The sequence below is a fragment of the Panthera tigris genome, chromosome F3, assembly GCF_018350195.1.
Source record: "Panthera tigris isolate Pti1 chromosome F3, P.tigris_Pti1_mat1.1, whole genome shotgun sequence".
Lineage (NCBI taxonomy): Eukaryota > Metazoa > Chordata > Mammalia > Carnivora > Felidae > Panthera > Panthera tigris.
This window is the reverse complement of record NC_056678.1, coordinates 22,023,049-22,044,742: the sequence shown is the minus strand read 5'-3', so window position 1 is coordinate 22,044,742 and position 21,694 is coordinate 22,023,049. Positions and strand designations below refer to the sequence as shown.

Below are 21,694 nucleotides of genomic sequence, written 5' to 3'. Positions count from 1 at the left end.
GCCCTCTGCTGACAGCTCTGTGTCTTCCTCTCTCTCTACCCCTCTCCCACTTGCGCTCTGTCTCTCTCTGTCTCTCTCTCAAAAATAAACATTAAAAAAATGTTTTTTAATTAAAAAAATGCCAAGGAAAGATAGTGATTCACATTGCTATATTCAGACCACTGTGTTAAAGCGATACATTCAAAGGCATTTTAAATGATGCATCCTTCTTTCTAAATAATTAATCAATATGGCACACATTTTTTTTTCTCATTGGTAAAGGTATATTCAGAGACAGTAAAGTCTACCAAATATAGGAAACCTAATATGGGACACCCCAAGGAATAATTTTGCAAAAGATGCAAGGTATGCCCATCTATAGTTGCTTCTGGACCTAGATTTGACTAAGTAGAGATTCATTCCATTATGGAAATAGGAACAATACTAAAATCTCAGGGTTTTTCCAACTGTATTAGTCAGCTTGGGCTGCCATAACAAAATACTACAGACTGAGTCTTTTAAACAACAGAAATTTATTTCTCACTGTTCAAGGTCAAAGTGCCAGCCAAGTCAGTTACTTATAAAGGTTCTCTTCCTGGTTTATAGAAGGCCACCTTCTCACTTAGCAATATGCATTGAAGGTTTGTCCATGTCTTTTGATGGCTTCATATCTCCTTTCTTTTTAGCACTGAATAATATTCCATTTCTGGATGTACCAACTAGAGCTAATCCTATTAGATCAGGACCTCAACTTCATGACTTTGTTTAACTTTAATGACTTCCTTAGAGGCACCATCTTCAACTATAGCCACACTTGGGGTTAGAACTTCAACATACGGATTTGGGGAAGATACATTCAGTGCATAACAGCACCCCCCCTTGCTTTATAAACCAGAAAAAGATCCATACAGAATGATGGGAAACTCAAGATTAAAAGAGACCTAAAAATTATGAAGATAAAGCTTTCCTTTGGTGTTTTCTATCAAAAACCTTTTAAATAACTTGTTAAGTAAATTCATGGGAAAACTTGATTCTCAGTTGAAAACATTTTCTGGGACATTACTACCTTCCCTCCTTGTATATGTCTCTTCAGTCTTTTCTAAGTTGTTACAGATTCCCTTCTACTACAGAATAATCCACTGCCCTAAGATTCTTAACTTGGGTCATGTTCAAGAGCTTAAAGAACTATTTGAAACTGTATGAGAATTTTTGTGTTGTTCCTATTTTTTTTATTTTAGGTGCATAGCTTTTATCAGATTTAAAAACGGTCTATGACAGCACTATGACAGACTATGGTAAGACTCTATCTTACCAGAGTGATGCAGTTTTCTGGTTTGAAAGTCTCTTTTGAGGGTAGATGTGGCATATCCACTCAAAAAAAAGCTAGTAAGAGGTATTTTGGATGTTCAAAGTACTGAGCTTCATGCTAAGAATAACGAATACCAATAAGAATAAGAAAAACGAATACCATAATTCTGTAATAAAGACTCAGTAAAATACAGAATAATAAGGAAGAGTTGAAGAGAGGTAAATTTATTGAACACACAATTTTTTCTGACTCTAAAAACTTTTTTTTTTAATTTCACTATGCCCAGTTTGACTTGCCTCCTTCTGAACCTTATTAAAGCTGCAGGATATTGGGCATGAAGTATCTAATCAGTTTTTTTCTCATTATGAGTTGACATTATGTTGGGGAAAGGATGAAATTTAGCAGTGTTGCACTTATTTTGCAAGTGGACAAGTGGAGGCTTTCATTTTCAATTTTTTTTTTTAATGTTTATTTATTTTTGAGACAGAGAGAGACAGAGCATGAATGGGGGAGGGGCAGAGAGAGAGGGAGACACAGAATCCGAAGCAGGCTCCAGGCTCTGAGCCGTCAGCCCAGAGCCCGCCGCGGGGCTAGAACTCGCTGACCGCGAGATCGTGACCTGAGCTGAAGTCGGACGCTTAACCGACTGAGCCACCCAGGCGCCCCTCAACTTTTTTTTAATTGAAGTATAGTTGACACATAATGTTACATTAGTTTCAGATATATAATAGTGATTCAACAACTCGGTACTATGCTATGCTCACCACAAGTATAGCTACCATCTGCTACCATGCAATGCTATTGACTATATTCCCTGTGCTGTGCCTTTTATCCCATGACTTATTCATTCCATAACTGGAAGGCTGTATCTCCTACTCCCCCCACTCCCCTTCACCCACATTGGCCATCCTCCCCTCTGGCAACCATCAGTTTGTTCTCTGTATTTATGGGTCTATTTCTGCTTTTGGTTGCTTTGGTTATTCATTTTGGTTTTTAGATTCCACATACAAGTAACATTGTATGATATTGTTCTTTGTCTGACTTATTTCACTTAGCACAATACCCTCTAGGTCCATCCATGTTGACACAAATGGCAAGATCTCTTTTTTATGGCTGAGTAATATTCCACCATGTATATATACATATCTTCTTTATCCATTCATCTATCGTTGGACACCTGAGTTGCTTCCATACCTTGGCTATTATAAATAATGCTACAATAAACATAGAATCTTTCATCTTCAATTTTAATTTCAAGAAAGAAATTCTACATTGTTCTTTAAAATCTCCTCCAATTCATACACATAGACTAGGATTGATCCGAAAGAGAAATAGCAGAGAGTGAGCCTACAGGTAAGAAAGATAATCAACTCTACAGCCAGTTTTTGCAGCAAGAATCCAAAAAAAGGGGAAATCTCTGAAGAAATTCAATTCACTGATAATTATATGAGCTTAAAGGTTATACTTAAAGCAAATGTGTAAGACAAGACCTAAGACAAATAACAAGGGCCTTGAAGCAAGAAGCACATACCCTTCCAGTCTATGTGGGATACAAGAAGCAGGTCCAAAAGGGACCATAACATTAACATGTACTAGAAAGAGACTGAGTTCGACATGCAATATACAATTTGTTGTACAAATCCTTCTTGACTTATAATGTGATTACATCTGAGAGCTGTAGCTCACTGCTGCTGCCTAGCATCACAAGAGAGCATCGCTCAGGAAAATATCAAAATTCATAACTTGAAGTACAATTCCTAGTGAATGCACATCACTGTTGCACTATCATAAGGTTGAAAAATCATTAAGTTGAATCATTGTAAGTGGGGGACCATCTGCATGTATCTATGTTGAGTAATTTATATACATACTTCCCAGTATAGGAGGTGGGTCCCATTACTCCCCATCTATTCTTCTCTGTCCTCAGCAACTACTATGTTAGTTTCCTACAGCTGCTGTAACAATTCGAATTTATTATCTCACAGAGCTATAGTTTGGAAGTCCTAAATGGGTCGCACTGAGCTAAAATTGAGGTGTGCCTTCCTTTCTGGAGGCTCTAGGGGAGAAGAGGTTTTCTTGCCCTTTCCAGCTATCCAGGCTTCCCAAGTTCCTGCATCCTTGGGTCTCTTCCATCTTCAGTAATAGCTGGTCAAGTCTTATATTGCATCACTCTGACACTGACTCTTCTGCCTCCTTCTTTCACATAAAAGGTCTCTTATGATTACATTAGGTAATCCAGGATGATCTCTATTTTAAGGTCAGATGATTAGCAACCTTCATTCCATCCACAGCCTTTGTTATGTAATATATGACAGATTCCGGTAATTAGTACTTGGACAACTTTGGGGAGGTGGGGGGCATGATTCTGTCTACCACAACTACCAAGGTAAAAAACACTTTAAGTAATGTTTCCTATAATAGTATGACAGGATAGACATTTCCTGAGCTGTAAACCTTCTTGTACCCAGTCTCTTATACCCATTAAAGTGACTGAGAAAGCAAGAAGTATATTGTTACTACAGGATGTGTAGTTATTAAGTTAACTTAGGGCTCAGATGTGAGATGATGTAGCCTTCTCTAAACTGAAGAATATGAAACTCAGAGAGATTTCTGATTCTTCATGTCACAGAAAGTCAATGTTAAAACCTCAAATTACTTCCACTGTTTCTGATTTATTTTCTCAGTGCAATGCTATCATTAACATTATTTATTATATAATTGGAGAAATTTAAAAAAAAGAGGGGGCGCCTGTGTGGCTTAGTCAGTTGAGCATATGACTCGTGATTTTGGCTCAGGTCATGAGGGGTTGTGGGATCGAGCCCCACGTGCGGCTCCATGCTGAACGTGGAGCCTGCTTGGGACTATTTCTCTTTCTCTCTCTCTTTCAAAAAAAAAAAAAGAAAGAAAGAAAAAAGTAAATAAAAATAAAAAACAAATAACCAAAAACCAAAAAAAAAAAAAAAAGTCATTTGCCTAGAGTTACAGTAGGCATAACTGTCTCCATTTTACCTTTTTAAAGGTGAGGAACATGGGACTCTTTAGTAACCACACTGCTGACATTGGCAGAGCCCAGGTTTGCCTGACTGCAAAGTCCATGCCCTGGCGGTAAGCATCTAGCCAGTCCACCACCATGTTATTATCATCAGGAATGTGAAAAGTCATGTTCTTGACTTGTAAGATCTCAGTAATTTAGTCTAGAAATTCACAATTGTTTTATAATTCCCATGAATATCTCTGGCTATTTCAAGTGATGCCATAAATTTTTAAACATAAAATAGAAGTCACGTTCTGAGTTAATCTATTTATGCTAATTCACTTTATTAAGAATATTTTTGATACATATCACCTTTTAAATAAGTAAAGAGAATTAATACGAGATAAGGGGCAGCCACAGCAATCTATTTGATGTTCAATTCCCCAAAATTGGAGCTTTAATACAATTACACTGTTTCTGAGATTCAAAGGCTCTCTCATTCTCTGTCTTTGAAGCAGGCTTCTTCCAACTTAAACATCGTTTCCGTAGCCTGATGTTTAGCACATTACTCAATAGTGTTGTCAAGTCTATATAAAATACACCATGAGAATGTTACAGAAAATTTACATTTTAAGTGGTAGGTTTCAGGGTGTGGGTGAGAGAAACATTCTTGCCCTTTGCATCATCTCCAACTGTTTTTTGCTTACAGAGAAAGATTGTTTACCCAATTGGCCTTTCTTCTGGCTTATTTCTGAGTACTGTGTAAGTGGAAAACACTCCTTCAAGAGCATGTAAAATATACCCCACCCTGTGTTTTGTGAATGTTGTCATCATGCACAGGTATTGAGTAATAGCCAGGGAAAGTCACGCTATGATGCTTCCACATCACCTATTAGGAACAATCAGGAACATGAAAGAGCAAGTGAGTCTCTCTGGACAGGGTTCACTTGCAGGAAGACACAGAGGCAGGGGAAGTGGAAGCATTAGAGGCTGAGGCACAAGACCAACTCGAATCTTAAACTTCTTTCGTTTGGTTTCAGTGATGAGACATCTAGGAAACAAACTGGGAAGTAAACTGAAGATAACTGTTCCTGTGATCTTTATTTTATCAAATAACGATCTTTTCTCTGAAGTTTTTCCCTGGCTTCAGCTCAAAGGCAATTTGACCGTTTAGTTTTCTGAGTGAATTTACGTAGAATGCTGAAATAAATTTCGCTTAATTTAGGCATTTAAATTAATTATTATTATTATTTTTTAAACATGTATTTTTCTTAATGTTTATTTATTTATTTTGAGAGAGGGAGAGTGTGTGTACAAGTGGAGGAGGGGGAGAGAGAGAGGGAGACAGAGAATTCCAAGCAGGCTCCGTGCTGTCAGCATGGAGTCCCAGGAGGGGTTTGAACTCACCAACTGTGAGATCATGACCTAGCAGAAACCCAGGGTTGGAGGCTCAACCAGTGGTGGAGCCACACAGGCGCCCTGCATTTAAATTAGTTATTATAGTGAAAGCAATCTGATCGCTTTTGAATGCCAATTATTGAGAGTCCTTGAAGTAATGACTTATGTCTGAATTAAAAAGCAGTAAATGATTTATCAAACTGTTTACTGTTTATCTTAAACAACTCCCCTCTACTTCATAGCCAGACTGTGGCTAAGCTCTGTAAAGGTTTGAGTCCTTAATAGTACATTGGAATTGGAGATGGAATTGGGGAACAATTGTTATTTCTAATCTTTCTTTTTTTTAACCTCAGCTTTGTTGATAACTATAGGAAATAAAGCAGCTCCGGGTTTCCTAAGTCTGTGATATTAAGTTTTTGAAATACAATTATTAAATAAGTTCTAACACATGTCGAAGATATCTATGTCTATATACAGTAAAACTTTGGATTGTGAGTAACTTGTTCTGAGAGTGTTCCGCAAGAGAAGCAAACATTTCTAATAAATTTTAACTTGATAAACAAACGATGTCTTGCAATACAAGTACTATGTGAGAGAGAATTTTACTTTCCCAGCTTGGTTGGGTGTCCACTCTAGGATAATCTATTGTAGCAGTTTGGATAAGGGTTAAGAAAACTAAATGATACAAAAATGGCCTATAACCCTATTCTTGCCACCAAGAATAGCATCACATCTCTTCCTTTTTTCTTTTAACTTTTTATTTTGAAATCACTATAGATTCATACGCTGTTTCAAAGAAATGTACAGGGAGGTACCATGCAACCTTCCTATCACCTCCTCTAATTTTGACATCTTACATAATTATAGTCTAATATCAAAATCAGGAAATTTACCTTGGTATAATCCATGGATCTTATTCAGATTTCCCCATTCATACCTGTATTTGTGTGAGTGTGTGTGTATAGTTCTATGCCATTATGGCACATATGTAGCTTTGTGTAACTACCACCTCAATCAAGTTGCAAAAATATTCAATCAGCACAAGTCTCCCTCATGCTACCCTTTTATAACTATAGCTACCCTGAAATTTCTCATCTGGTAACCACAGATCTGTTTTCTTTCCTTATAGTTTTGTTATTTCAAGAATGTTATAGAGAGAGAGAATCATAGAATAGGTAACTTGAAAGACTGGCTTTGTTTTTTTTCATTCACATAACTCCTTTGAGTTCCATCCAACTTGTTTTATGTGTCAATAGTTGTATTTGTTTTGCTGCATAGTACTTCATGATATGGATACACCACCGTTTGCCCCGGTTTGTTTAACCATTAACCTTTTGAAAGATATCTGAATTATTTTGCCCGGGGCTATTATGGATAAAGTTGCTATGAACCTTCATGTAGAGACTTTTGCATGATTTTTTTCTGGGATAAATGTTCAAGAGCACAATTACTGGATTGTATAATGTGGTAGGTAAAATAATGGTCCTTCAAAGAGTTCCATGCACCAATCCCTAGAACTTGTGAATATGTTGCTTTACATGACACAAAGGACTTTGTATATGTGGAAAGAAATTATGGATCTTGAGGAAGGGAGATTTTCCTGGGTTACCTTCATGCGCCCAAAGTGATAAAAAGTGTTCTTATGGGAGGGAGGCAAGAGGATCAGGGTCAGAGATATTAAAAGATGATGCCCTTCTGGCTTTGAAGATAGAGAAAGGGAGCATGAGCCAAGTAATGTGGGTGGTTTCTGGAAGCTAGAAAAGGTGAGAGACAGATTCTCCCCTAACGATTCCAGAAGAAACACAGCCCTGATGACACCTTGATCTTAACTCATACAATCTATTTCTTACTTCTGACCTCCAGCACTATAGATAATAAATTTTTGTTGTTTTAATCCATGAAGTTTGTAGTAATTTGTCATAGCATGAATAGAATACTAATATATGTGGTAAGAGAATTTTTAGTTTTAGAAGAAACTGCCAAACTATTTTTCTAGAGTGGATATTTTGCTTTCTAAGATCTTACTCTTTCTTCAAGAATCAACACATATTCTGCTTCTTTCATGAAGCCTACTCTTATGCACTTATTGAGTATTTTGTGATGTCTTTTAAGTATCAGACACTATTCTGAGAGCAGTGAATGATGCAAACCAGGTTGTTACTTTCTTGGACATGAAATTCTAGTGATGGGACACAGATAATAAGTAAACATACAAATCAAGGTAATAACAGAAATAAATGCCAGAAAGAAGATGAAAGAGCTTTAGTTGCTTTAGTTGAGGTGGTTGGAGGAGGCCTTTCTAAGAGGGGAAATTTGAGCCAAGATTTGGGTGTTGAGAAGGATCCAACCATGTGGAAATATGAAGAAGGAATTTTCTAAACAGGGGCAACAGCTTGAGAACCTTTGGTGGTAAGCTAATCAGAAAAAAGTTGTGGTGGGAACACAGTGAACAAGGGTAGGAAATTATGGTAGATGAGATTGGGTAGTTAGGCAGGGGACTGATCACTGAGATTTTCTAGGATATAGTTAAGAGTTTGGATTTGTCCACTGTGTAATAGGAAGTCACTCCTTTTCAAATAGGAGGGGAACACGATCTGATGTATGTTTGAAAATGACCAGTCTCATTGCTATAAGGAAAATGGTTTGGAATGAGGCAAAGAATAAAGAAGGGAAACCAATTGAGAGATAATTGCATCAACTAGGTTGGTAGTATTGGAGTTAGAGAAAGGGTGACAGGTGTAGGATTTGTTTGTGGGTTAGAGTCAACAAGATTGCTGCTGGATTGGCTAAGGGCATTATGGAAAGAGAGGTTTTTGCTTGAGAACAAGAAGATGGTGGTATACTTAACTTTTGAAGATTATTATTTTGGGTATATAGTGCCAAGAGGGCAGAGATTGTAAAATAAGGTATTAAATTTATGTAGTTGAGTGGATAGGTTGTCATTGACAGTTGGGAGATTGGTTCTACAGCCATAAATTTGGGAGTTATAATTAATGTCTCAATTTATGAGTGTGTATGGGATTGACCCAGATAAGGGCAGATAAAGAGGGGGATCAAGACATTTCAATTTATACAGTGGAGGATGAAGAGATTTTTTTTTAAAAAATCTGAGTAATTGCACTCCATGAAGGTGGAGAAAGACCAGGAAGTATCAGACCATGAAACCAAGGAAAAAAAAAATCTTTCACTAAGGAAACTGCAGGCATTTGCGTTGAATGCTAGTAAGAAGTCAAATAAACCGATTAGAAGGATGGCTGAAATGAAGTTGCACCAGTAAAGTACAATAGAGGGAGAGAATGAAGGAGCGCATATAATGATGGGCAATGGAAACTGAGCTCGATGCCTACGGAAGGAAATGAGATAAGTGGGGTAATGAATAGTGATGAGGTCAATGGATCAGTAGGCTCAGTGAAGTTAGAGAGTTATATGTTAAAGTGTGAGTGTTGAAATAGGTGAGCTAGAAGGTGAGTCAAGGAAGATGCTTGAAACCAAGATTTTGGAAATGGTACAGCAATTGATGATAAGATCAAGGTATGGATAATCATAGGAAATGGTGGAAGAAGGTATCACAGGAATGAAGAAGGCTAAGGAAGAGAAAAGCCAGGCAGGATTAGGTAGGTGGTCCATGCAGATATTACCAAAATATCAACATTAGGAGTACAACAGAAGTCCATCAGCCAGGTATTAATGATTTGCCCAACTGAACATAACATCCCCCTCTTTGAACTTCCTTTTAATTTTGTACCTCCTTAACAATTTTGTCTTCTTTTTGCTTTTGGTGTACTTGGTTTTTTTCCCTTCTTCTAGATTAGGCAATGAAAACAAGTTTGGTGCTATCTCCTATAGCACAAAGCACACATTTTCCAATTCAGTGTTGCAATGAACAAGAATAATAAATAGTGACCCTAGGAAGTCTCTCTCTGAGGGCAGAACCATTTCATTAAGGTTCAGTCTAGTTTGGAATAGATAGGAGAATGCAAGACAATGGTTTAAGTACGGCGCTTTAGAGAAATCATGTCTTATGACAAAGATATATGGAAACAGTCAAAATTTATTGTAGAAGAGATTTTTCCATTCTTAAATAGTATAAAAATAAACAGGCATTTGTTTCAACAGTTACATTTGACATTAAGTTAATTTAAATACACATTTGTCTTAGGCACCAAAACCTTTGTATATTATATTCCAAATTCCTAGGTTTGGTCAGCAGGTTGATGTTAATAAAAGTTTTTTTTTTTTAATCAATGAAGTTAACAGTTTTTAATACACGCCCTTCTAATATTGACCATTTCTTTATTAACTATAAAATTTTTAGACATAAAATCTTAAAAAATCCCCTGAGTTATTTCCTTTAATGAAATTTCAATTTCTCTACCTAAAAGACATGCTTTTGCAATTATTTACAAATACTGATGTCATTTGTAATCAGTGCTTGATTTAAAAATATTAAAACTCACAGTGCTTTGCACACATCTCCTCAGTAAGTTATAGCTGAATGAATTAATGAAGGATCCACAGGTCCTTCAAAAAATGTATAAAAGGTCAGTCTTGTGGTGTATCCAGGCTAATGAGACACAGTGTTCTCTGTGGGCTGGTGTATGGGTAAACCTTCCATATTTCATTACACCAGAGTTGGGTTGCTGAAAATTTATCCAGAAATTTTAATCTAATAATTTTTCTTGTAGTTTACATAGTAATTCAGAGTTAATCTCAAAGAAGATATACCGATTCTCACATAATGAAAAATCAATGATTGCAGCCTAAATAAACCTAGTTTATAATAACGTCCTAACAAGACATAAATAATAATCCTCAATAAATTAAGTAGTATACAGTACCAGCAAATGTCAGCTGACAATGAGATGTGGAAAAGAAGAAACGTGTTCTTCCTGGGAACTATTCAGGAATTGTTTGGCTTTGTTTTTCAAGAAGAAAGGACATTCATTAGAATAGAAACACAACTTTCTTCTATCAAGAACCCCCTGCAGTTCTCCGTAATGCATTCAAAGCCTACATGTAAGCCTACAAAGAGGCTTCTTCCATTACACTTAGTTAAAATTAACTATAAATAAATTTCTCTGCTTTTCACTTAAAATAAGTGTATGTCCTTTTGTAGAGGCTTTTTTAAGGGCTGTTTTTTTTTTTTCTCTTTCATTTTTGTTAAGAGGAGCTAAGTTACTAGTAGTCCTGAGTTGAGGTTTTCCTGAAAACTTGCAAAAGTTCAGATACGAAAATATAGACAGAGGGAAAAGATAAGAAAGAAAATAGAGTCCACAGAAAGATGAACTCAGATCTTAAAATCAAGAAAACAAAATAGAAGGAGTAAACTGATCAGAAGAGAGTTTCTCTCAGTACAATGGCTAACAGAAGAAAAGAAAAGAACAGGTGCAGGTAGTTGCTTCTAATGCATCATGGAGGATACACTGGAAATCCCAGGGTATACACTGGAAAAAAAACTTGCAGCATTTTGCCATCTTGGACCAGCATTTAAATGTCCAAACAGCTTTGCTTTTGTTATTATAAATAATTTAAACTGAAATTCAAGTAAAAGGATGTCAAACTCATTTCCCATCAGTTTATAAAAAAGAATGAAAACTGTTTTCCCCTTTAACCTGAAGGAATGACATCTTTAAAGCAGTGACATGAAAATCTTCACAAGTATGACCCCTTTCTCCTTAACAGAAGATGTTAAGTAACATAAGGAGTTTAACATAAATATTAAATAATTAAGTTAAAAGAAATAGTCCATATAAATAAATAAATAGGATTAATACCCTTCTACAGTTCAGTTGAACGTTCTTTTAGCAGTACTGTGGGATTGATATCATCCAGTCCAGAGTGCGAAGAGCTTGCATTAATGGTGACTGTTTTGGTGAGCTGTGGATCTTGAACACTGAATGCAGTAAAAGGACAGCCCTTCACGTTATTGCAGATGAGAGACTGAATCGAGGCAGTGTTGATGATTTTAAAACCTACTTCTCCACCAAAAGTGCTAGGCTTCCAGTAGTCAGGAGAGCATATAGGATTACCCATAAGCCCTTTCAAGGAGAATGGTGCTCCCATTTCTACCATGGTCTCACCAAAGATGGCATCAGGGCGAGGCTTTTCTACCAGAAGGGCAGGATACAGCTCCATGGCATCAATATCACCATAAAGTGCTTCTAACCCCGCAGCCATTTCCTTCTCTCCTGTGAAGGTGACAAAGACAGATATACAAACAATGTAAAACTTTACCAAAAAAAAGTTTAAATCCTTTTAATCCTTTGCTCAATTTGCTTTCAACTTCTCTGTTGTTTTCATTTGACCCTTGATTCTTTTAAGAAGTTTCTCACCTGTGAGTTCTTCAAACGATGTATAGGGCTTCAGCCGAAAGCGTTTGCGATACTCATTAAGAGACTGGTACTTCATCTGTCTGCTCTGGTCGATTGAGGCCTTTGCTACTTGCTGCACTGCAGCTGGAACATTCCTACCACCAGCAACCTATGGAAAACGAATTAAGTTACAGGACAAAACTTTTAGGCATATTTATGGTGATTTCTGTCTTAAAAACATTCATTCCTTGGGTACAAAGTAGATAAGACTGATGTTCTCAGCTGAGACCTACACTATCCAATTTAGAAATTTTATTTCTAGGGGTGCCTGAGTGGCTCAGTGGGTTGAGTATACAGCTCCATCTCAGGTCGTGATCTCACAGTTCATGACTTCAAGCCCCACGTCGGGCTCTCTGCTTTGGATTCTCGTACTCTGCCTCTCTCTTTCTCAAAACTAAATACACATTTAAAAAAAATTAAGGAATATTTATTTCTATGATTTATAGATTGTATAATTATAGAAAGTTTTTGAAAATATATTTAAGGGATGACTGCATATTTCTATTTGATAACTGTAGACTACAAGTTCAGACTTTTCAAAAAAAAAGGTAGGCTTCTTTTTCAAGAAAAGAATTGACTAACAAAATAATTACTCTTTCAGTAAATTTAAGAAAAATCATTTCAGTGGCAGAAATTCTAGTTACTAATCCTATGTTTCGTTTTTCAATAATAAGGCTTACCCTGCCAGCAATTTGCCTGCTGAATGATTCCACGAACTGGGTAAGCCCATGTTCCAGTAATATAGAGTTGTTGTAGACAAACTGCTGGAAATTGTACTCCTGGTCATCTATTTGCAAGGTGTCAGGCAGAAGGGGATGCCAGTGGTAGAGTGTGTTAAACTCAGCAGCAATACGGTTTTGGTATTGGAATTGTTGGTTGAAAAGCAGCTCTGGGTCAAACTTCAGTTTGAAGTGATAGCCACTCAAGTGTTGTACATAGTCTTCAATCACAATCTTAATGGTTTCTCCTATTTACACAAAACAAAAAAATTAGAGCATTAATCCTCTGGTTACCAACTTTCAAGCAGCTGAAATGCAATTCTGTTAATCCAGTATTCACTTGTATTTTTTCCTTTATACCATCCAAACAAAAGGTATTTCTATTACCAATCATGCTCAAGGATTGAATTCATCTGGAGCATGTGATTTTACATTGACTACAGTCTCCCAGAACTACTTAAAACATATCAAAGGTAACTAGTTGTCTCTGGGGAAGAGGGTTTTATTTAAATTCATTTCTCTTCTTGTTTACCTATCAGTATTAGCCTGCTCGTCTGGAACAACCGCTCATCATCCCATTCTGGATGCTCCTGTTTAAGCACATCACACACTCTGTTGTGTTCCCGCAGCCAAATTGTGGCGTACATCATCAGACCAGGCACCAGACCAAAGACCTCCTGGCCCACAGCAAACCGCAGGTGTTCAGGAACGTGAGGTGGGTAGATCATCTCGACCTGAGTATCTTTGACTGTGGGAGGATACACCTCCCCATCGATTATCTAAAAAAATAACAGTAATAAAAATGTCAAATTTTAATCACTACAGATTTTAAAATATGGGTAAGTGGTGACTCATCATTAATTCTTAATACTCAAATGGCACACACCTGGTATTTCATTTTTCCATCCTTGAAAAGGCGCAGTTTATGCTGTCTATCCAAAGTTTCGCCATAAACATGACTTAAGTCCACCTGGAAGATTATGGAAAAATTTTATTTGTTACTGTTGAAGTTCTACAAAGTCTGTAATATCATTTATCATTAAATAGTTTGATAAAATACCTATTTTTCTCACAGCCACAAAATACTAAATTAATTCGTTTATCCACTGACACCACAAACCTAGATATGTCTCGTGTTTAAAGATATTTGTATCTCATATGGAGCCTATAAGTATATAATATGCTTTACTATAAGTGTATGGTATTTCTTTTAATAAGCATCAGAAAATGTATTATTGATATAAAATTCTTACTGATAAATTGAAACTGTGTCATTGAATTCCAAGGAATAATAATGCTGCAAAAATCTCCTAATAGCAGTGTAATCAGGGTACCAACAAAAGTTTGAAGAGACAAGTTTTTACAGTGCTAGTATTTTAAACTAAAAATATAAGAGCCAAATTACAAATAATAATAACATCTGTATGTATGTATGTGTGTGTGCATGTGTATATTTTTACTAAGCCAGTGAATTAAAATGTAAATTCCATTAATACACATTTCTGGAATAGAAATTCCATTTATAGACAGGGGATTTTTTAAAAAGAGGGGTAATTATTTGGTGTAGCAAATATATATATGGCCTTTAATATTAGCACTCAGTATGATTTTTGCTATAATTCCAATTTAATTCTGTCTTACCCCATGGCCCAGTCCTTTGGTGAAAGCTGGTCCTCGCTTATGATCTGTCTTGAAAAATTGATGGGTGAAGTGTTGGGCAAAAAATGCAAACATCATATTTGTGCCTTGGGGGTCAGGAATGAACTTTCTTCTTAGAAGAAATTTTTCCACAATCTCTTTTGAATCAGGAAGCTCTTTCTTGCCTGAAAAGTGAGAAAGCTAAGATAAGAATTCATCTACATATTAAGGAAGCAGATAGTAAATGGGGATTTGCGGGAGAAATACAATTGTGAACAGGGTTATAATGCAAATGGAAATTCTAAGATACAGGGAACACCTTATTGAATGATGTTATCTATTTTAACTAGTATTTTAACTAGTATTAATTCAGTATTAATGACAGAATTTGAAAACATGAAGACGTTACACCAAAATGCCCATTCACTTTCATAGGATAGTTTACAGAAAGTCACACTCTCAAAAAACAAAACAAAACAAAACAAACAACAACAATAAACAAAACAAAAACCCTCCACAGATACCCAATAAGAAAGCAAAAAAAAAAAAAAAGTGCTTTTATTAACAAATTACAGTTCAGTGTTGAATTTTTTAGGTAGCAATCTAGTCCCTATTGCAATGAACACCTCTCTACCCCCACTACACACTCACCTTTCACACCCATGGGTGTTGGGCAGTCATCAGCCACAGGGGGAAGAGCTCTGGTATAATAGGAGAGATTGGAAAAGGCTTCCCAGCTTTTATAGCCATAGTCCACATTGTAAGTTGGTGGGCTCTCAATCAAATGTGACCTGGCTGAAATTTTCAAGAAAACAAAAATTTTGTTTTAATTTTTCCCATACTCAAGACACACCAACGTTCATTTTTACTGTAAAATGGGCAAAGTGGCACTAAAGACTGAATTGAATTCCAACAACCAAAGATAACCCATTGTAAAACAGTTACACTTTAAAGTCTCACTGCTGCTTGTACTAAAAAATCAGAAAGAATGATTCATTAAAATGCATTTTGGGACACCTGGGTGGCTCAGTGGGTTAAGCTTCGACTTTGGCTCAGGTCATGACCTCCCGGTTAGTGAGTCTGAGCCCATCAGGCTCCGAGCCTGGAGCCTGCTTCAGATTCTGTGTCTCCCTCTCTCTCTATCCCTTCCCTGCTCATGCTCTGTCTCTCTCAAAAATAAACATTAAAAAAATAAAATAAAATGCATCTTTAATAAAGTATATATACTTTACCCAAACATGATCTAGCCATCTTGAGTTTTCAAATAATCATCTACTTACTGCATAAGAGGCCTAGGAAGGAATATCTGGGCATGAAACCCACTTTAGAAATAAAGTTATTTTCTTGCTCACCCAAATCCAGATTAACCATTTATTTTAATGGATGCAATGCTATGGCCCGTGGACATTTAGTAAACAAGTGGACCACACTTCCTTCACAAACTGGCAAGAGTAGTGAATTTAGAAGAGGTGTACAGGATTGTACGTAGAATTCGAAGTGAGACAGAACTTTCTAAACCAGATGAAACTGAGATGTCAATATTTTTGGCCATTAAGATAGAAGGAAAACTAAAGTCATTTTATAACAAGAATGAAAATATATTTCAGGATTAGGTTTAATAACTTAAAGTTCTATAAAGTGCATTTTTCTTTGAGGAAGCTAAAAACCTTAGAAAGGGACTTGTACTTACATGTCAACACATATTTCATAATTATATTTTGCAGGAAGGGAATGTTATTGACAATGTTCCAGACTCCCTTGAAGTGGGTAAGTATGTAGTGCACTGTATTTGGAGTGGGTTTCAGGAATAACTTTATTCTTGTCAGAAATTCAGCTGCAAAAAAGAAGGAAAAAAAAAGGAGAGATTAACAGGACCCATTATAAGGTGCTAGTTTGTAAAGTGATAACTGGATACATTCCCAGTCCCAATGAGGGCACCCAAGGGCAAACTTACGTGTTGAACAGTTTTCACCATAGAATCCTGTTCGGGTACAGTCACACTTATACTGGTCAAATCCTATGCTCAGACATACACCTTGGTTTTGGCATGGGTTGGAACAGCAAGGATTTGCTACAATAAAAGTAAGGACAGTATATAAGTCATTCTTTAGTTTCTTAATTTTGACTTAAACATTTAGTTGTTTTACATACTATAGATCAACTTTATATTAATAAATTCAAGAAACATACATGTAGTCATGGGAAAACAGTTTTTTTTACCTGTCACATACAATGATCATAATGAAAATACCAACTCCCTTTTCTAAATAAGGGTAACAATATTCAACCACATTAGTCATGTTGCTAAGCTTTTTCTTAGTAACATTTTAGATGTTCAGCATTTTTAAGGAGCTCAAAAAAGTAGCACTTTCAAAATTAAAGGGTAAATTTAGGGTAAATTTCAATGTAAAAACAGCTTGTTTTTAAAATATTGATTCCTATTCTCTAATAGTAGGCACCACACACAAACATTTCACATACATTGATTGTTCCTGTCTTACCGTAATAACAATCTGCAAATTAGTATCACTATTCCTATTTAGCAAGATGAGAAACATGAGACCCACACCGGTTAAGTAACTGGCTCATGATGATCAGAGCTTGTGGCAAAAGGTGGGATATACACCCAGTTCCTTTGGACTCCAATGGTCCAACCTCTTTACCAAGTCAAACATCGTCTCCATTCCGGGACTGTTCACAGTACCGGGAGGACCCGGGAGGTCAGAGCGGAACCTCGTCCGGGGTTACGGTACCGAGGGTTCCCAGGTGCAGGGAGCCAGACCCACCTGCACGGCAGAGCGCCAGGGCGGCGCAGAGCAGCAGGGCGCGGGCAAGCATCTCGGCGGCGGGCGGAGCGCGGGCGGGCGGAGGCGTTGCCGTATTTGGGCTCCCGCGGCGGAGCTGGAGGTGGCGCTGTGCGAAGTTCCCGAGTGTTTCCTGAAGCTCGCTGCAAGTCGTTTGACAACTGGAAGCTAACGGAGAGAACCTTCCTTTTATGAGTGAAAACTAAGCCCACGTGACGACATGACTGTTTCTTTCCGCTTTTTTTTTTTAACCCCCCCCAACTCTCCCCCTCCCCCTGTCTACTTAATTGCGTAAGACCCGAGTGGGGGCAGGAGTTTTACCCACGCAAATGAGAAAATCGGAAACCTGGGAAGCTGCCCTCGGCTTCCCCAAGGCGGGTGCAAAGCGAATTGCCCCCCTCCCTGCTCCGATCTCACGCTTCACCTTCTTCAGTCCCTCAGGTCCAGAATGCAATTTGCGCCAGATTCCCTTTCTCCCAGTCTTTGACCCGGAGCTTTCCGGACCCGGTGCCTCGGCGGATTCCCTTGGGTGGAGGGGAGACACTCGGCTTCCTCTCCCGGAATCCAAGCGGCTGGAGGTCCCAGAGCGCAGGGAATCCCCCGGCGCGGCCGCCCCCATGTCTCATCCTCAGGTCTTTGGGGGGCCGGAGGAGTCACAGTCTGGGCAGACGGGGCCAAGAAAGGCTGACATGTTTTACACGTCATGTACTTCAAACATGTCACCACTTTAGTGACGACCCTTAACCTGGTGTATATGCAGCACATACATACATATATACATTGTTTTTTGTTTTTGTTTTTTAATTTGGCAGGATGAAATGTAATAGCTATAGTCAGAGTACATATCCGTAACTTCAAAGCTAAGCTGTTCTTCACATAAATGTTGTTCTCCACACCCGCACCTCTTCCTTGCTTCTTGGAGACAGAAAAAATGTTAATTCCTCTCCACAATACTGCTCCTAAGCAGTTATCCTGTAAATAGTCCATCTGAGCTTGAGGGATCACCACGATAACGTTTCCTCTCCTCTGATGAAAACAGGAAGGCAAGGCGCCCAGGGTCTGCGGGGATGCTAACTGTCCACAACATCTGCTTTAAAGCATTTCTTTCTTGGCCCCGCGGTTCACTTTGCTTAGCAGCCCTTCGCAGGAGATACACATAAAAGGAAAAAGATCCTTAAAATTTGATTTTTTGTCTTTTCTGCCCACTTTTCCAAGATGATGAATGTGGCAATGGATCAAAGTACAACACTGCATTTATTTTTCAGTTGTCTGGGCTTATTAGTGCAAATTTTCTATTCTCATTTTTGGAACATGGTTTGATGAGGAATTGAGTGGAAAAGATGGATGATTTTGACAATTTTGAATTTCTTTGTCCTTTGTTTTTATTTAATATCTTTTGGTGGTAGGAGGGTGAAATCCAAGCAAGAAGGAAGGAAGGAAGGAAGGAAGGAAAGAAGGAAGGAGAGAGAAAAAGAGAGAGAAAGATAGCAAAGTGGAGAATAAAAAGTTCAATTAAGCCATACATTCTTAGCACTAATGGAAAAAACAACATAAAACCTGAAGTAAATCTACACCAGATACCTCAATTTGTAGAAGTCTTGAAGAAAAAAAAAAAGAGACTCACTTGGAATTTTTTTTCTTGCCATTTGCTTAATGTACACAGTATCTAATTTTACATGAGACACAAATGACTAAAATTCCATCTCATCCAGGAAGCTTTTCTCCTCCTCTAGTCATATTTAATCATTCCATTTGTGACACTCCCACTTATTGTAGTAAGTCTTATATGAAATTTTAACTAAGAGCATAACTTTTTGAAATAATTCCACTTTTCTATTTCACTTTAAATAAGTAGGTTGTGTCTACTCAAATTTTAAACTGATATTTAGGACCACTAATTTGAGCTAGTTTAGGTGTCACTTAAGAATCCATACCCTGGCTCTGCTGGTGTATTGAAATTTTACATTATAATCCGGAATTTATGTTGAAGTCATCCTCATTGTTATCAGCACAGAGCCTGACACAGGGCCCGAACTCACGAACAGTGAGGTCATGATCTGAGCCAAAGTCAGACGCTTAACTGATTGAGCCACAAGGCGCCCCAAGAATGGGCCCAGTTTAGAAAGGAAATCCAAATATGGGCTTGAGGAAAAACCATCATGATATGATTTATTAAATAATTTTGACAAGTGTGAGAAAGTGAAGTCGAATGGATAGTACATATCAGGATGCTGGTCACGAGGGGATGTTAAATGTCCCAAACCAACTCCAGATGGCTACACATATTTTAGGTGGAAAAGTACTATGATTACTGTGCCATGATGTATCATACCATAAAAAATAAGGTTTTGACTATGCAAAACCATAGCTCTCACTTTTGTATATATTTAGTGTTTCTGTGTGTATTTTAGACACACACACACATAAATATATATATAAATATATATACTATATATTTATATATAAATATATACTATATATAAATTTATACTATATATATTTATATATATAGTATAAACTTTCTTAGTCTCTAAAATGTGTTGGGAAATTCTCTGCATGAAGGAAAATAAGAAAGCATATTAAAAATCTTCCAGAGCATTCTGTTGAGTTTTACTGCCCCCTTCTGCTGCTTGAATTTTTATCAACTTCTTTTTCTTTATGATACTGTGAAGATTGCTAGATAGGTTTTGTGTCTGATGTTACAATATTCATAAAAGTCTACATGTGCAGTGCTCATTTTAAATTTAACTCGTGAATATACTGAAAAAGAATGAAATATTTGTTCATTGAAGTGATAAGCCATTTATATGAGTTAAAAGAAAATGAAAAATGAAGCTCTTAATACCCCAAATTCCAAATGAGCTAACATTTTTGAGAGAGACATTTCTTATCGTTGAGTAGGGTTCCAGCACTCAGACATGCAAGAATGCTCTGATCCCACTCTCTCCGGCAAGGAGCTTCTTTCCATTTCCCTCCCTTCTACCTTAGTTGATTTAGTGATTCATTCAGAGGGAGTGGAGATTGCCCCATGTCTATTCATTCATGGCCTGCTGGCTCGAAGAAGAGTTTTGCCATCTTGCATCAGGGTTATTTATTTTTTTTAATTTTTAAGTTTATTTATTCACTCTGAGAGAGAGAGAGAGAGAGCACAAGCAGGGGAGGTGCAGAGAGAGAGGGAGAGAGAATCCCAAGCAGGCTCTGCACTGTCAGTGCAAAGCCCAATGTGGGGCTTTAGCTCACAAACCTTGAGATCATGACCTGAGCTGAAGTCAGACGCTTAACTGACTAAGCCACCCAGGCACCCATCATCAGGGTTATTTTTAAGAGATCTTTTAGCAAAGTTATACCACAGAGTATACAGAAATGCTACTTACAAAGGGCCTCTAGTTCAGTCCTTCAGTAAATCCTGGTTATGCACCCATTCCTGCCTATATAAGAGAAATTTCAAGGCTATAAAGCAGATTTTTTTTAATTAAAAAAATTCTTATCAAATAAACCAATGAAGAAATACCAAATAATATCCATTTCTGAGTTTTATAAAAAGTTGATCTCCTTTCTTTTCTTTTTAAAAAACAATAATTTTAACAATTTATTCATTTTTTGAGAGACAGAGAGTGAGTGGGGGAGAGGCAGAGAGAGAGAGGCAGACAGAGACAAAGAATCCAAAGCAGGCTCCAGGCAGGCTCTGAGCTGTCAGCACAGAGCCTGATTCGGGGCTCCAACCCACGGACGGGAGATCATGACCTGAGCTGAAGTCGGAAGCTTAACGGACTGAGCCACCCAGGTGACCCTCCTTTCTTTCAAACAACTCAAGTCTCTGATAGATTTTTTTTTTCTTCACTGTTCATGGTTGCATGTCGTAACTGCTCAGACGAGCCAAGGTAGATTGAACACAGTCCTTCTGTTAGAGTTAGGAATCTCAAATGGGAATAAGGAAGTCCAGTAGAGTGTGAACAGGGTGAACAGGGGTGTGCATGGTGAGAACACACTCACCAATTAAATATCAGGTTTAGGACTTTCAGTTTCTGTTCCAGCATGTAAGCAGCTTGAAAGTTGCCACTTCATCCTAACAACAAATAAAAACCTGAACAAACTGAAAGTTCTCTTAGGGTTGTGAGATGACAGGATAAAATCCTGTCCCCAAAATTTGAGAGACAGGCCATCCAGGGAAGCACAGCTTAGCAGAACAGAAACCAATGAGCAGAAACCTCCATGGAAACCAGTACCTGGACTGGAAAATGCAAAGTGTAATTGACGAATTCTGGATGTTCCATGTGGATAAGTCTGAGTTAAAAACTCCAGGAGAAGGGCACATGCTTTTGTGAGTTTCACTTCCTAAAGGTCTACCAGGTTCTCACAATGAATACCAGAAGAAGAAGAAGAAAAAAAAAAACAAAAACAAAAAACCCTTGAGAACTCTTGAGAGATTGACAGGGAAAAGGGAAAAGTAACCATTTTGAAATATGCCAGAGCATTCTGTTCTTTTCAATAAGGCCTACATT

General features: G+C 37.5%; 1 protein-coding gene and 1 long non-coding RNA gene across 3 annotated transcripts in view; one reads left to right on the top strand and one right to left on the bottom strand.

Moving 5' to 3' along the window:
- The window catches only part of LOC122235775, a 73,767-nt gene that overhangs the window by 32,587 nt on the left and 19,486 nt on the right, over nucleotides 1-21,694 (top strand). Inside the window, exons 4-5 of the long non-coding RNA XR_006213808.1 lie at nucleotides 13,290-13,465; nucleotides 16,113-16,155. This is a non-coding gene — a long non-coding RNA (uncharacterized LOC122235775). The remainder of the gene's footprint in view (nucleotides 1-13,289; nucleotides 13,466-16,112; nucleotides 16,156-21,694) is intronic.
- On the bottom strand, nucleotides 9,694-20,633 carry PTGS2 (prostaglandin-endoperoxide synthase 2). Of its 2 annotated transcripts, XM_042975742.1 has the most exons (12): nucleotides 20,567-20,633; nucleotides 17,617-18,331; nucleotides 17,175-17,360; nucleotides 16,343-16,459; nucleotides 16,079-16,222; nucleotides 15,040-15,183; nucleotides 14,392-14,573; nucleotides 13,637-13,720; nucleotides 13,283-13,529; nucleotides 12,712-12,998; nucleotides 11,993-12,140; nucleotides 9,694-11,848 (listed from the first exon to the last, which is right to left on the bottom strand). In XM_042975742.1, exons 3-12 carry the CDS (start codon nucleotides 17,224-17,226, stop codon nucleotides 11,439-11,441), a joined length of 1,815 nt encoding a protein of 604 aa, XP_042831676.1. In that variant the 5' UTR covers nucleotides 17,227-17,360; nucleotides 17,617-18,331; nucleotides 20,567-20,633; the 3' UTR covers nucleotides 9,694-11,438. The 2 variants fall into 2 exon arrangements, with proteins under 2 accessions (XP_042831676.1, XP_007096301.1); XM_007096239.3 differs by lacking the exon at nucleotides 17,617-18,331 and having other exon boundaries at nucleotides 20,567-20,621.